The 15,528-nt window shown below is 41.6% G+C and overlaps 1 protein-coding gene across 1 annotated transcript in view; it reads left to right on the forward strand.

Moving 5' to 3' along the window:
* The window catches only part of dchs2 (dachsous cadherin-related 2), a gene marked incomplete at its 5' end in the record, with an annotated part of 54,564 nt that overhangs the window by 2,906 nt on the left and 36,130 nt on the right, over positions 1-15,528 (forward strand). Inside the window, 3 exons of the mRNA XM_084402770.1 lie at positions 1,886-2,077; positions 2,167-2,398; positions 6,675-6,911. Of these exons, the coding sequence (XP_084258896.1) occupies positions 1,886-2,077; positions 2,167-2,398; positions 6,675-6,911 (661 nt within the window). The remainder of the gene's footprint in view (positions 1-1,885; positions 2,078-2,166; positions 2,399-6,674; positions 6,912-15,528) is intronic.

Below are 15,528 nucleotides of genomic sequence, written 5' to 3' on the forward strand. Positions count from 1 at the left end.
TTAGGCTTTACAACATTGCTGTAGAGTGAGAATGTTCAAAACCAATAGGATACATTGAATAGTTTTTGTTATATCAGTGAACTTTATAAACTAAATCATATCAATATTTGGTGTGACCACCATTTGCCTTTAAATTAGCACAAATTCTAGATATACTTGTGTGCACAGTTTTTAAGGAAGTTTGCATCCTAGAGAAGGTTCAGCAGTTCTGTAGATTTAGGCTTTAGTCTCAACTGCTTCTGTCTCTTCATGTAATCCCAGACTGACTCTGCGATGTTAAGATCAGGGCTCTGTGGATACTATACCATCTGTTGTAGGACTCAATGTCATTACAAAATTCTCTGGATTATTACAATATTTGCAAAAGGAATGTAGACATCTGAAATTGATATTTCCTACTATGCTGAAGCAGAATATATAAATAACCATCTAAAGACAAATGTTTTTTTTGTATAAGATCTAATACACTGTACTGTATACTGTGAGAAAATGTCATATTTGATAGGTATTTACTTTGGTCATAATTTCAGAGGAAATATTTTTAGATATCTCTTTTTGATCATAGCCGCAATCAGTTTTGCGTGCAGAGAGAGTAATTATGATCTCAGACAGTTGCTTTTAGACTTTGACCAGAAGTCCCAGTCCTTCCACCCACCAGATCATAAATGCTATAGTATAGTATCTCTTTTATGACAGAAAGGCTGAGAATGAGATCTTGAGGTGCTGCTAAAGATAGGACAGTACTCATACCCTAATGATTCAGCAACAGACAACTTGTGGATGAAAACCTAATGATTTACACTAAGCAACATTTTATGCTGTGTGTAATCATGTTATAGCAAACTTGAGTGGAAAGCTTAAAGACCCCTTGAAAATGGCTTGACAAGAACACTTATTTTCTGTGTTGATGCAATAAAAATAGTCATTTCAGGTTCATCCCCTTTAAAAAACAAACAAAAAAAACAATACTATAGCTATGTCACAGTATTTGATTATGGTATTGGGGGAAGGACATACAGTAAGTCTGTGTAGTGCAGTCATCAATATTTTTGGTCAGATTTTCTGAAAGACAAAGTGACCAGTCTGCTAAAACATTTCAGTTAACACACTGTAGTGTTAACTAGATGTTATCACAATCTAGAACACTAAAAGAAAACATACATATGAGGTATAACAAAGGATGCATTTTAGCTTTTAATTCAATAAAATATGTTAACATTGTCTATAATAATGTTGTAGTAAGAGATAGTTGACTCTCCATCCAACCTGGTCTTATGAGAAAAAAACATTGACATGACTTTGGTGAATTGGTTGTGAGTTTTTTATGAATGTGTACAATTTAATTAATAGAAAATGTAAGATTTTTATAAAAAACTACACATGAAGGTCCACCCCAACCCTAAGCATAACGATGATAATAATGAAAACACAAAGCGCATTACACAGAGTCTTTCAGCATGATGTTTTTCCGTGGTATTACAAGAGTGGGTTTTAGTCATCTGAAAGAGTGAAGCTGGAAATGTTAATCTGAGACACCCTTTGCTGTGCCAACACCATAACCAAAGTTAATGAGATAAAGCTTGCCCGTATGGTCATTTTGGTGCTTCTAATACACAGATGGTTGATTACAGGCTCCTAGTTTCAGAAAGATGGTGCAAGTTCATTTACAAACTGCTGAATTGTTACAGATGAAAAATTAATTAACAGTTCATTTTAAAAATAAGTTTGCGAAATGTCTTAAAAAAGGAATATTAGTGTGACCACAACATTACATGTGATTCTGAGTAATTTTAGAACTGGAGGCAAAAGAAATTGGATCAGCTGCAGTTATAAATAAGTGATTTAAAAATGATTTACCTTAATAATACATTTCTATCTGGTCCAGGTCACTGCCATAGATGCTGATGATGCTGAGTTTGGATCAGTGCGATATTCCCTCTATGATGGCTTCAGCAGCAAGGATGACCACCCTTTCTTTCACATCAACTCTGTTACTGGGGAAATCTGTGTGTCTCAAGATATTGATCATGAAGCTCGACTTGTGACCTTTGACTTGTTGATTAAAGCTGAAGATCAGGTGAGTTCAAATATGTTAATCCTGGTATTGTGGAATTTTATATAAGAAGGTATTAATTATGTTTTCTTTTTTTTTTCTTTTTTTTATAGGATGGGCTCAGTTCGCAGACATTTGTTCACATTGATGTGGAGGATGTGAATGATAATGCTCCTGTTTTTAGTCCTGAGAAATATGTCACGAGTGTGAGCATCCATACTCAACCTGGCACTGAGCTCTTCAACATTTTTGCTTCTGACCGAGATTCTGGAAACAATGGAAAAATCACCTATGAGCTTCTGCCTGGAGATTCTGCCTCTTTATTCACTGTGGACCAGTCAACAGGTAACATGCCCCAAGTTAATATGTGTTTATCTAGGACTGAAATTTGTGTTACTTGCCACATTACAGATTACTTTTATTTATAGTACACAAAACCACAATGTTCACCTAAGAGAGTCTTTTATTTTAAATAAAATATAAAGCCAAAACAAGGATTAAAATGAAGAAAATTGTTGTGCTGTCACACAAACATGCGTGATTTCATAGTCCATTATGGACAGCGAAGATAACTCATATATTCTGTTTAGACATCATAGTGCATGCTTATCTTGACAGTCAGACTGAGAGTCTTCCATAGCAGATATACTGTAGTAATTGCTTTTGTCACGTCCCAGTTGGAAGCCTGTGGATTTACACAGCATCTTCCTAAATCCTTGCTGGACATGGGTGCAAATGGAAAGCTGTGTGAAGTGTTGAAGTGGACTGTCATACAGCAATGAATGCCTGCAGAAATCTGTGATTAGGCTTTATATGATGACCGGTGTACTCAGTTATCTTATTAAAAAATGTTGCAGTTGTGGCTAAGTAAAAACACATAACATTTCTAGTTATTGGTGAAAAAAAAGATGTTTAATCTGGCAACAATATAATATGAATATACTGTGATATTCTGAGTAATTAAGTATTGTACAGTGAGTCTGATATAGATTTATAAACATTTACTTTTCCTTAAGTTATTTTCAGCATAACAATCTATAGGATAAGTATACATTAAGTCTAATGTATAAATTGTCTAAATTGATTTGGTAAATACAGATAATTCCGCTTATTAAAGTCATTTGAATGGCATCTGTTACTATCACTGTCCTTGGCTTTTCGCACACATAGATCTACTGTTGAGCTGTGTTTGACGTGACGCATTACAGTAATCAGATTACACTGTAATGAAGTAGAGGGTCTGCTCTTTATTTTTCCATAATCCCATTACAATCACAGTTCTGCCGTTAATGATGTTACATGATTCTCTCTTTTTTCATTTGGTTTCCTTTAGCAGATAGCAGTTAAGAGAATGCAGTGACACAGATGAAAAATACTTTCTGTCCTATGTGTGCTTACTCTTATGTAGTGCCCTGAAGTCAAAGTAAATAATCCCTCTTTTACATCGCCTGCATGCTCTCACTCGCTTATAGGGAAATCCCTGCTAAGCATCATTGGTTTAGAGCTTTTTGACATGGTGTGCCTTATATATATGGTAACACTTTACAATAAGGTTCATTAGTTAACATTAGTTAACTACCTTTGAACTAAGAATGAACAATACTTCTTCAGCATTTATTAATCTTAGTTAATATTAACTTTGACATTTACTAATACGCCATTAAATTCAAAGGTTGTATTTGTTAACATTAGTTAATGCACGGTGAACTAACATGAACAAACAATGAACAGCTGTATTTTTATTAACTAACATTAACAAAGATTAATAAATACTGTAACAAATGTATTGCTCATTGTTAGTTCATGTTAGTTAATGAACCTTATTGTAAAGTGTTACCATATATATTTATATACCTCACTACTTAATTTAAAGATAGTAAATGTCACTTGCATTATTTTCTGCCCACTGGGAATTATATTTTCTCAGAAAGAGCATACAGTATACAGTGAATATGACATAGCCGCTAAACCAATATAGCATAGGGCTCTTTGGAAGATCCCTTTGGATTCACCAAAGTTTGTGAGGCATTAAATGTTTATTAGATACACAAAGACTAGTGTAAATCAAGTGTATTTGCAGATTCACTATGACAAAAGTATTTTAGTGTTTGCCTTTCGATTATTAAACAACTGTTGAATGGTAAAGCATGCAGGTGCTATATGAACTTCAAAAACAAACAGCTAAATCAAATCAATCTCTCTTGCTCTTGCTTGCATGCCTATTATTACCCTTCTGTGTGCCAGTGGGGGCACGCATGCCTAAGGTTACCCACCCTGGTTTAAATCAACAGATGCTAAGGATTTTAAGTTAGATCAAGGTGACAGAATCTAGCAGGACCCCAACCATCTGTCAAAAGTTGAACTAGCCATGGACATATCCACCATATCACCATCAGTGATGTATGGATTTAAAGTTTGTTTAGTTTATTAAAAGTAGAGAGACTGAGATAGGGTGTAATTAAATCATCATGACTTTGTTCTACGAGATTCTTAATTATTTATCAGTCAAAGAATTTACTTTGATTAGATACTAACCTTAACAACCTAACCGTATATCAATTAATCACTAAGGTTTTTCAGTAACACTTTAGAATACTGTTCCTTCATTAATGAATAACTACACAGGAACACATGAGTAACGCACTATTAACATTCTAGTAACTACTATTAACTAACAAGAAACTCTGATTAACGAATTAGTAAGTAATAGGGGTCAGTCGAATGTGGTAGTTCACTAATCAGTTACTTCTATTTTTCATACCTCACTGAAGACTACTAAGAACTACTATATACAGGTTCAAAATTAATATTAATAATGCATAATGTATAATATAAGGTAATGGTAACCCATTAGTAATGTTACTACATCCTTCTAAAGGAACTACTAATAATTTGGATCAGTTTTCTAAAGTGAAAAGCTTGATTAACTACCTAATATTGACTGAAGTCATTGTAAGCTTTTGAGGTTTTTGCAAGGTTTTGGATAGGAATGACTCAAGTGTTACTACATCTTTCTAAAGGAACAACTAATTATTTGGATCAGTATTCTAAAGTGAAGATCATGGGAACACACTAGGAATGACTAAAGTGTTACCAAATCCATCGGAAATAATTACTATTCAAATTTTTACAAACATCTCAAAAGCTTACAATGACTTCAGTCAATATTAGGAAGTTATCATGTTTTTCACTTTAGAATACTGATCCAAATAATAAATCATTCCTTTAGAACAGGGGTGGGCAACTTCGGTCCTGGAGGGCCACTGTCCTACAGAGTTTAGCTCCAACCCTGAAAAAATCACCTGCCTGTAATTTTCTAGTAATCCTGAGGACCTTGATTAGCTTGTTCAGGTGTGTTTGATTAGGGTTGAAGCTAAACTCTGTAGGACAGTGGCCCTCCAGGACCGAAGTTGCCCACCCCTGCTTTAGAAGGATGTAGTAACACTTGAGTCATTACTAGTGGGCTATTATTATAAATTATGCATTATTCATGTTAATTATGAACCTGTATTAGTTCTCTGGGAGGTATGAAAAAAATAGTAGTTGATTAGCTAATAGTGAACTACTACATTCAACTAAGCGCTATTACTTACTAATGTGTTAATCAGAGTTTTTAGTTAGTTAAAGGGTTAGTTCACCCAAAAATGAACATTCTGTCAGTAATTACTCATGTTGTTCCAACCCCGTAAGACCTTCGTTCATCTTCAATCTGAGAGCTGGATCACTCCTCCATAGGCTTCTAAGGGTTTGAAACTTGCTGGCCCAGAAAAGTTATTAAACAATATAGTCCAAGTGACTACAGTGGCTCAATCTTAAGTTTATCAAGCGACGAGAATACTTTTTGTGCGAAAAAAAACAACAAAAAAACGACTTTATTCCACTATTCATTTCCTTCTCTCTGGGCCTCGAGTTAGTTCACGTAGTGTAACAGCGTAGCGCTTCTGTGTTATACGTCACACGTGGGCTCACTATTGGCCGACGCTGGTCATGTGTGTCATGCGTGTGATGTATAACACAGAAGCGCTGCGCAGTTACACTACGTGAACTAACTCAGAGAGAAGGAAATGAATAGTGGAATAAAGTCGTTTTTTTTGCGCACAAAAAGTATTCTCGTCTCGTCGCTTGATAAACTTAAGATTGAGCCACTGTAGTCACTTGGACTATATTAACGATGTGTTTAATAACTTTTCTGGGCCAGCAAGTTTCAAACCCTTAGAAGCCTAACGTTACGTTATGGAGGAGTGATCCAGCTCTTAGATTTAATCAAAAATATCTTAATTTGTGTTCGGAAGATGAACGAAGGTCTTACGGGGTTGGAACAATATGAGGGTGAGTAATTACTGACAGAATTTTCATTTTTGGGTGAATTATCCCTTTAATAGTAGTTACTAGAATGTTAATAGTGCATTACTCATTTGTTCCTGTGTAGTTATTCATTAATGTAGGAACAGTATTCTAAAGTGTTACCGGTTTTTCATTTCAGTTCCCTTAAATTTAAGTCTAAGTTAAGTCTAGTGTAATCTACTTATAGGCAAATATAAACTTTCTTTTCACTGCAACAATAGCCAAGACCTTATGAATGCATCCTCTAAGATGTTAATGTAGGTTTTTTGTTCTTCAGGTTCTGTCTACCTGAGTTCTTCACTTTCCCAGCTGCGCAGTAGCAGCGTGAAGCTGTCTGTCTCTGCTCAGGACGGAGGAGGTATGTCTGCCGTTCATCCTGCTAACATCACCGTGAACATCTTGCAGAGTGACCAGCCCGCTGCCCGTTTCCAGAAAGCCCACTACACCTTCTCCATCTCTGAGGATGCACCCGTGGGCTCCACCGTTGGTTTGGTTCAGGCTGTTACCCATGCCAGTGAGTTTTCTGTGCTTTTTCTCTGAAATGTTATGGCTGTCACACTGTTCCCTGTTTGAAACTGGACAGTGTGATGCCATGTAGTTGAAGAAGAAACCTATTTGGTAAAACGTACTTGGTTCCCTGAGAGTAAGGGAACGAGCATTGTGTAGCTATATGCTATGGGAAAACATGGGCGTGGCTTCTGGCTATAAAAGCAGGCCATGTCGCCATAGGAATCAGGTTTAAATCGACTGAAGCGACAGCACCTGTACCAAGCGTAATAGCATGGCAGGGTACGCAACACTCGTTCCCTTACTCTCAGGGAACCGAGGTTACGTTTGCAACATTCCCTTAGAGTACATTCCTTTTCAAGAACGGTCTCTCGTATTGCGTAGCTATATGCTACGGGAACCTATTTAAAATGCCATGCTATCAGCTTAACACTTTGCCCTTAACTATCACCTAGGGCTCGAAGCCTGAGGTTAATAGTAGAGCTAAAGTCAAATCCAATGGGGACCGGACCAGGAAGGCTTTTAAGGCCAGAAAAAAACGCTCTCATTTCGAGGCAGTTGATATGTAAGCCCCTTTCCGGGCTCGACCAGAGGCCGGATACGGGCCTGCCCTCAAACAGAGCTCCCAACCTAGGTTGGAGGCGTCAGTTGAAATCACCTTCCTCCTCGAGACCACTCCCATGTTCATGCCGATTGGCACCGGTCAGCTACTTTCCAAGGAGCCAGGGCTCTGATACAGCCGTGGTTCACTTTGATGCGCAAGTGGCCTGAACATGAGTATGAGTATGAACACGGCATGAGCTGGTACTCTGGCCTTTAGGGGGACGCATGTGCAGTAGGCCCAGTTGGAGTACTGACGATGGTGGGGCCATAAGGCCCAGAATCCTCTGGAATGTTCTGAGGGGCGTGTGAGAGCCCGCCCTGAACGAAGCTGCTAGCTGTTGAATGGAGAGAGCGCGGTCTAATGTGAGCCATGCTCTCATCTGAACCGAGTTGATAACTGTTCCCAGGAAGGTTACACTTTGGCTGGGAGACAGTACACTCTTGGAAAAATTTATCCTGAGCTCAAGGCATTGCAAATGGCTTAGAAGCCAGGATCTGTGGGTCAGTAATTCGGCCTTTGATTGGGTAATTCAGAACACGCATTCCCCGCTGTCTCAGGGGGGAAAGAGCTGCGTCCATGCACTTGGTAAATGTACGAGGTGCCAGAGACAGGCCGAATGGCAGGACTGTGTATAAGCCTGCCCCTCGAAGGCGAATCTCAAGAATGTCCTGTGATATCTGGATATGAAAGTAAGCGTCTTTCAGATCCACTGACAAAAAACAATCCCCCGGGCGAATTTGCACGAGGATTTGTTTGGTTGTCAACATCCTGAATGGCCGTCTCATGAGGGCCTTTTTCAGGTGTCTGAAGTCTAGGATGGGCCTGAGGCTGCCATCCTTCTTTGAAACTAGGAAGTAGCGGCTGTAAAAGCCTGACTCGCTCACTGACAGGGCAACAGTTTCTACAGCTCCTTTTGCCAACAGATTTGATACTTAGGTGCAAAGGACATGAGCCACGCTGCTTCTCACCATCTTCTCGACCACGGCGCGAAAGTGCGGGGGTCTGTGAGCAAATTGGAGCGAGTAACCTCGTTTTATTGTGTTCATTACCCATTCTGACACATCGGGGATGGCTGCCCAGGCCTCGGCCCGATTGGCTAGGGGTTGAATGAAGTCTGGGGGTGGGCCGCCATGCAAAGGGGACCCAGCCACCCAGATATTGTGAGTTGGAAAAATGCTCTTTTTGTGCTCTATTTGGGTCGCTGATAAAACAGTGTTTGTTTGCAGGGGTGCGTGTTTTAGAACGGGCCCATTGACTGCAGTATGAACATCTCCAGTCGCCTGAACTGAAGAGGGGACTGGGAGAAGTATGCAAGCTCTTTTTGAGGGTGGTCCAGCCGCAGCGGGACTCAAACCCTCCCTTTTCCTTCCTGTCATGCGACTAGGAAGGCTTTCGAGGCTCAGGGTCCAACACAATCTTGGGTCGGGGCCCCTGACACTCCGGGAACGAGAACTGTGCAGCTGCACTGCGTTTTAAAATAAAGGCTTCAATATTCTCGAGAAAAGGAGTTTTCCCATAGCGTATAGCTACGCAATACGAAAGACTGTTCTCGAAAGGGAACTTTACAATTAGTTTGTATTTGTTAACATTAGTCAACAGTTTAGTTAACATTAACTAACAACTGAACAACACCTGTATACAGCATTATCTAATTTTTGTTAATGTTAACTTGTACATATACTAATGTATCTCTTAAAATTAATAGCTGATTTTGTTAACATTAGTTAATTTATTAGTCAACATGAACTAACAATGAACAACTTTTGTGTACAGATTTCAGTAAGGTCCAGCAATACCTTAATAAATGCTCTTTTCCTGATAAATAATGTTAGTAAAGAGCCCAAACATTAGAAACACATTAACTGATGTTGAAATAGTTTCCACTTTAACATGAGATTCATAAAAACTTAATTGCTTTTGATTGTTAAGTGCCGTTCATTGTTAGTTCAAAATAACTAAGGCTTTAAAGGGTTAGTTCACCCAAAAATGAAAATGATGTCATTAATGACTCACCCTCATGTCGTTCCAAGCCTGTAAGACCTCCGTTCATCTTCGGAACACAGTTTAAGACATTTTAGATTTAGTCCGAGAGATTTCTGTCCCTCCATTGAAAATGTATGTACGGTATACTGTCCATGTCCAGAAAGGTAATTAAGACATCATCAAAGTAGTCCATGTGACATCAGTGGGTTAGTTAGAATTTTTTGAAGCATCGAAAATACATTTTGGTCCAAAAATAACAAAAACTACAACTTTATTCAGCATTGTATTCTCTTCCGGGTCTGTTGTCAATCCGCGTTCACGACTCTGCAGTGACGCTGCTGACGTAAGACGCTGCTGACGTGTTATCTGGTGCGCCCGAGCTTCGTTTACAGTCTGAGGGAGACGCACGCTGTAAACAAAACAATCTTCGCAAACATGTCTAAGGATTTCAGACTATTTATCACAGGGATGCAGGAAGTATGGCAGGCCGACGCAGCGTCTCGTTCCCTTTTCCCTTTGCAGTCGCACTGCGTCGATGATGCCTTGGGAACGAGAATACCCAATACGCCATACTTACAATTGCCTGTATGTGAAACTGTCGGCAATCTAAGTATAAAGCACCTGAGACCCTGGGGTAGCGTCCAGGTCCAGGCTATAAAACCTCACAAATGTGAGCGGCAAGGACCACCCTGCCGCATCACAAACCTCTTGAAGGGAAACCCCAGATAATAAGGCTTTAGAGGCCGCCAAACTCCTAGTAGAACGAGCTCTGACCACCAAAGGACACGGCTGGCCAGAGGACTCATAGGCAAGAGAGATAGCCTCAACTATCCACTTGCTGATTGTCTGCTTAGAGGCTGGAAGACCCTTCTTAGGCGATCCAAAGCAGAAAAACAACTGATCTGATTTTCTCCACGGGGCAGCCCTGTGGACATAAGTATCCAGTTCTCGCTCTGGACACAAGAGATTCAGTTTTTCCTGGTCCGAAGAAGCAAACGGAGGAGGACAGAAAGCCTGCAGCACAATAGGCCTCGGAATATTGGTCGGCACCATAGGGACGTATCCCTGTTTAGGGAATAAGAATGCCTTGACCTTCCCGGATGCAAACTCAAGGCAGGTGGGAGAAACCGAAAGGGCCAGAAGGTCGTCCGTCTCTTTTGAGGGCTAGAAGAAAGATGGTCTTGAATGTCAGACATTTTTCTGAAACCGACTCTAGGGGCTCGAATGGAGCCCCTGACAGGCCTTCCAAAACTATTGTCAGGTCCCAAGCCGGTACCCTAGTGCGAGTTGCAGGCCTCAGCCTCAAGGTGCCACGAAGGAAACATATGATCAGGGGGTCTCGACCCAATGATGTACTACCCACCGGGGCGTGGAAAGCCGCAATGGCCGCCACGTAGACCTTTAAGATGGATGGATATAAACCTGATGCAAACCGATCTTGCAGAAACTCAAGTACTGTACTAACTGAACAGTTAACTGGATCCCACTGATGCTGATGACAGCAAGAAGTGAACACTCTCCACTTTAGTGCATATAATTTCCTCGTAGCTGGAGCTCTGGAGCTTAGGATGGTCTCAACAACCTCAGTTGAGAAACCAATCTTTATGATCTATATTCGCATGAAATCTATATTCGCAATATTTCATGCTTACGTCCATTTCTTACCATCAGTGATGCTGAGACGCTAGTTCATGCTTTCATCAGTTCGACTACTGCAATTCTCTTTTCTATGGCCTACCAAATTCATCATTAAATAAAATTCAATATATCCAGAACTCTGCCGCCAGAGTCCTCACTTACACTAAGAAATCTTCCCACATTACTCCCATCTTATGCAGTCTACATTGGTTACCCATCCGCTATCGCATTCAGTACAAGATACTCCTTATTACATTCAAAGCACTCCATGGTCTTGCCCCAAACTATATCTCTGGTCCTGAGCCACCACTGCTAGGGTTTCACGTACAGTAGGCCAAAGGGTATCACATTGGACGCTGCTGCCATGAGGCCCAACAGTTTTTCGAACTGTTTCACAGTGTGTGACTGGCCTAGCTTCAACTCTTTTGTGGCTCTGAGGATAGCAGCTACACGGGCGATAGTGTGGCTTGCATCGTGACTGAATCCCATGCCACACCAAGGAAAGTGGTTCTCTGTAGTGGAGAAAGCACACTCTTCTTGGCATTGAGTCTCAACCCCAATTTCTTCATGTGAGCGAGGACGACATCTCAATGCTGAACCGCTAACTGCTCTGATTCCGCCAGAATCAGCCAGTCGTCAATGTAGTTCAGAATGCGTATGCCCTGCAGCCTGAGCGGGGCCAGAGCTGCATCTACGCACTTCGTGAACGTGCGGGGTGATAGAGCTAGACCGAATGGAAGCTCCCGATATTGGTATTCTTTGCCCTCGAAAGAAAACCTCAGGAACTTCCTGTTTTGAGGGAGGATGGAGACATGGAAGTGAGCGTCTTTTAGATCTATCGTGACAAACCAGTCCTCGGATCTGATTTGAATCATGATCTGTTTGAGTGTGAGCATCTTGAACTTGAGTTTCTTGACTGCACGATTCAACAGAAGAAGATCTAAAATGGGACACAATCCCCCTCCTTTTTCGGAACAATAAAGTATCGGCTGTAAAACCCTGATTCTCTGTCGGGCGAGTACACCTGCTCTATAGCTCCCTTCGCTAATAGAGACTCTACTTCTTGCTCCATTACCAGAGCCTGCTCGGGATGTACTAACATGAGTAGCACCCCGTTGTAACGAGGTGAAGGAGAACCAAACTGGATTCTGTAACCATTCTCTATATCTGCAGGACCCATGGAGATATATTCGGCAGATTCTTCCACTATGTCAGAAAATCTACAAAGTGTTCCAGTCTCTCGAGACTGGCCTCTGGTGTTACTGTAACAGCCACTTCAGTGACCTGAAGCATCCTGGCAGGAAAAAAACGAACTGACTGTTTTTGAACCCCCCCCCCTCAGAGGGCGCGAGTCTGACGCAACGTTGAGTTGACGCTAAGCCAAGAGCTCGCTGGAGACCGCTCCGTCCCGAGGCACCAAGGGTGGCGGTGTTGGCAGAACGGTCCCCTGAGGACCCCGAAGTGGAACGGGCACCATATACTGAGGTGAACACCGCTCCACTCCGGTTGGGGCTGTCCTCAACGGTCTGACGCACGTGGCGTCAGGACCGCTTATGAGCCGAAGCCTTCTTAGCCATTAGAACAGTCCTCAGATCTGGCTTTGGCTTAGAAGACTTCGGCTAATAGTGTCGGCTCTGCCCCCATGACTTATTAGGAGGAGCATGAGACGCGACACTCTCTTTCTGTTGTGCACGATATGAGGAGCTTGGCTGGGGATGCTCACGCCCAGCATCCCCGGGGGGCTGGACCCGGCGAGGGAGAAATTTCTTGAAAGCCTCTGATTGCTTTTTAGCTTCTTAAAATCTTTCAATGAGAAGCTAGTCGCCAAAAAGACCAGTAGGAGAAATTGGAGCATCTAACAGAAACGCCCGATCTTTCTCTTTTATTTCTGCTAAGTTTAACCAGAGGTGCCTCTCAGTAGCTACGAGGGCTGCCATAGACCACCCAATAGCACGAGCGGTCTCCTTCGTAGCCCTGAGAGATAGATCTGTGGCCCGACGAAGTTCTCGAATTTCGTCGGGACCCACTCCCTCACTATTATCCAGATCCCCCAAAAGGTCTGCCTGATAGGCTTGAAGCACTGCCATAGTGTGAAGACAGGCTCCAGCTTGACCTGCTGCTGCATAAGCTTTGCCCACTAAATTAGATGTGGTTTTTAAAGGTTTAGGGGGCAGTGCGGGAGCCTTCAGGGACGATGCTGAACCAGGAGACAGATAGCTCGCGGGTGTCTGTTCAGCCCGGGGCATCGACCCATAACCATGTTCCTTCAGTCCCCTTATATCTGAATATGTATGCACCTGGGGACTGAAGAGACGGGAAGGTCTATTCCACTTGGAAGAAAAAATGGAAGGCCCCGTGATGGAGATGTTAAATTAGAAGTCAAAAAGTGCTCGTCTAACTTGCTTTTGGGACGAACACAGTTTCTCTCGGCTGGCCACTCAATTTTTAATTTGTCTACAGCACGAGTTATCACCTTCACAAGCTCCTCATATGCTGGGGAAAGAGATGGTGAATCCTCGTCCTTTATGTTTGTGTCACTTTCTCCAATGCTCAGTACATCTAACTCCTCAGAGCTAGAGCACCGAAGCATTGGGCTCTCTCCCCGGGCAGAAGAAGCCGCAGGGCGGGCTTCCGACACCGGCAAGAGAGCACTGGATCCCCCGGGTAAGGGAGGACCCGTCTCCAACCCCACTGAGAGATCCATTTGCGAACCCCAGGAATGTGTTCTCTGTGCTGCCTCGGCAGCAGCGGATCCTGCACCTTGGGGTTCGCGAGCCTGGCCATTTTCATCAAACAGTGACAAGCAAGAGCAGAGCATGCGGAGCGGTAGCTGCTCACAATGCTGACAGTCAGCCCCCTCGAAGGCTGACATTGCATGCTCCACTCCCAAACAGATTACACAAAGTTTGTGAGTATCCCCACCCGTAAGGAAACGAGGGCAGGGAGAAGCTCACGACTTGAATAACTGCTTCGCCATACTTAGATAAGGATGTGACAGACAAACAATAAATAACACAGACAGTTTGACACAGAACGCTTTGCTGAGGCACAAAAGCTAACCAGTTGCACCGGATGTGCTTTTATCCTTTCATTGTCATGACGTCACCTGCCCGTGACGTTCACTCTTTCCATTGGACTAGTTGACATACGTGCTTCAGACGTAATCACGCGGAGGCGTTCCCATGGTGTCATTGACGCAGCATGAGTTCCCTCGAAAGGGAACTTGTTTTTTTTCCAGTGTAAATAATAAATAATAAATATGAAATCCAGTTTGAAGCCCTATAACACCAAATCCAAATCCACTTGCAGTCCAAGTTTTCAAAACACATCCATCCTTTTTTACACCTTCCCTTTCCACTAGTAACCTAGTATTCCAGACATTGTTACTCCAATGACTAATCCAGCTTGCGGGTCAGGGATTAGCTGATCAGAGGGTTAAATATCAGTCTAGTTGACAGGGTTGTTTGGGTAGATAATAAGATTTGCTATGCTTTGTTTTTTTTTGGTGGCTCTCTTAGTCTACAATCAAATGTTTTTAGTGAACAGTATCTCATGCGCAGTAGTTGGCTATGGTATAGGGTTAATCACACAGTCTTAAAGGGTCATGAAACTCTAAAACATATTTTTTTGAGATGTGAACAGATATGCACTGAAAACACTAAAAGCACTCATACATTTTACCAACAAGTAGAAACTGGTTATTTTTGTGATTTTCTCAGCAATTTTCTGAGCAATTTCGCAATTTCTTCTGGGTTGAAAAGCAAAGTAGAAGAGTGCTTTTGGAGTGTGTGACTGGCTGCCAACACGATTTTACTTCAACGGTTTCTGAGCGCTTCTCTGCATTATTCATGAGAAAGAACTATTTTAACCCAATCACTGGGCTGCAGTGTTGCCAGACGATGATAATTATCGTGTTTGTACGATAATTTTGACCTCTGTACGATGTACGATCAATAATGAAAAAAATCCCATAATGTACGATAATTTCAGAATCTAACCCTAACTTCAAATGATGGTTGTTGTAATCATAGGGCTTCTATACTCATTGATCTAGCTGTGGATTATACGTCTACCGTCATTATTGAGAGGAGAATGTGAACGTGCGCATGTCTTCCAGCTCATTTCACGTTATGTCTTCTCGGCCAATCATCGTGGAGAATGACTCTCTCATGAGCACAAGTTAATGTTCTTTTTGTATATTGTATACAAAGTTGTATATCATTTACATTTCATTTCTGTATGTTTTGCAAGAAGAAGAAAAAAGAAAAAAAAGAAAAGTTAACGTTCCTTCCGCGGCGCTTAGGTCAGATATTTTAGCAATAAAGTCATTTCTACCAGAAAGACTCGGGAGATAGAATGATGTAACAAAGCATTAATTTATTGACAGCCCAGCAAGCAA

Source organism: Rutilus rutilus (genome assembly GCF_951802725.1).
Source record: "Rutilus rutilus genome assembly, chromosome: 2".
Classification (NCBI taxonomy): Eukaryota; Metazoa; Chordata; class Actinopteri; order Cypriniformes; family Leuciscidae; genus Rutilus; species Rutilus rutilus.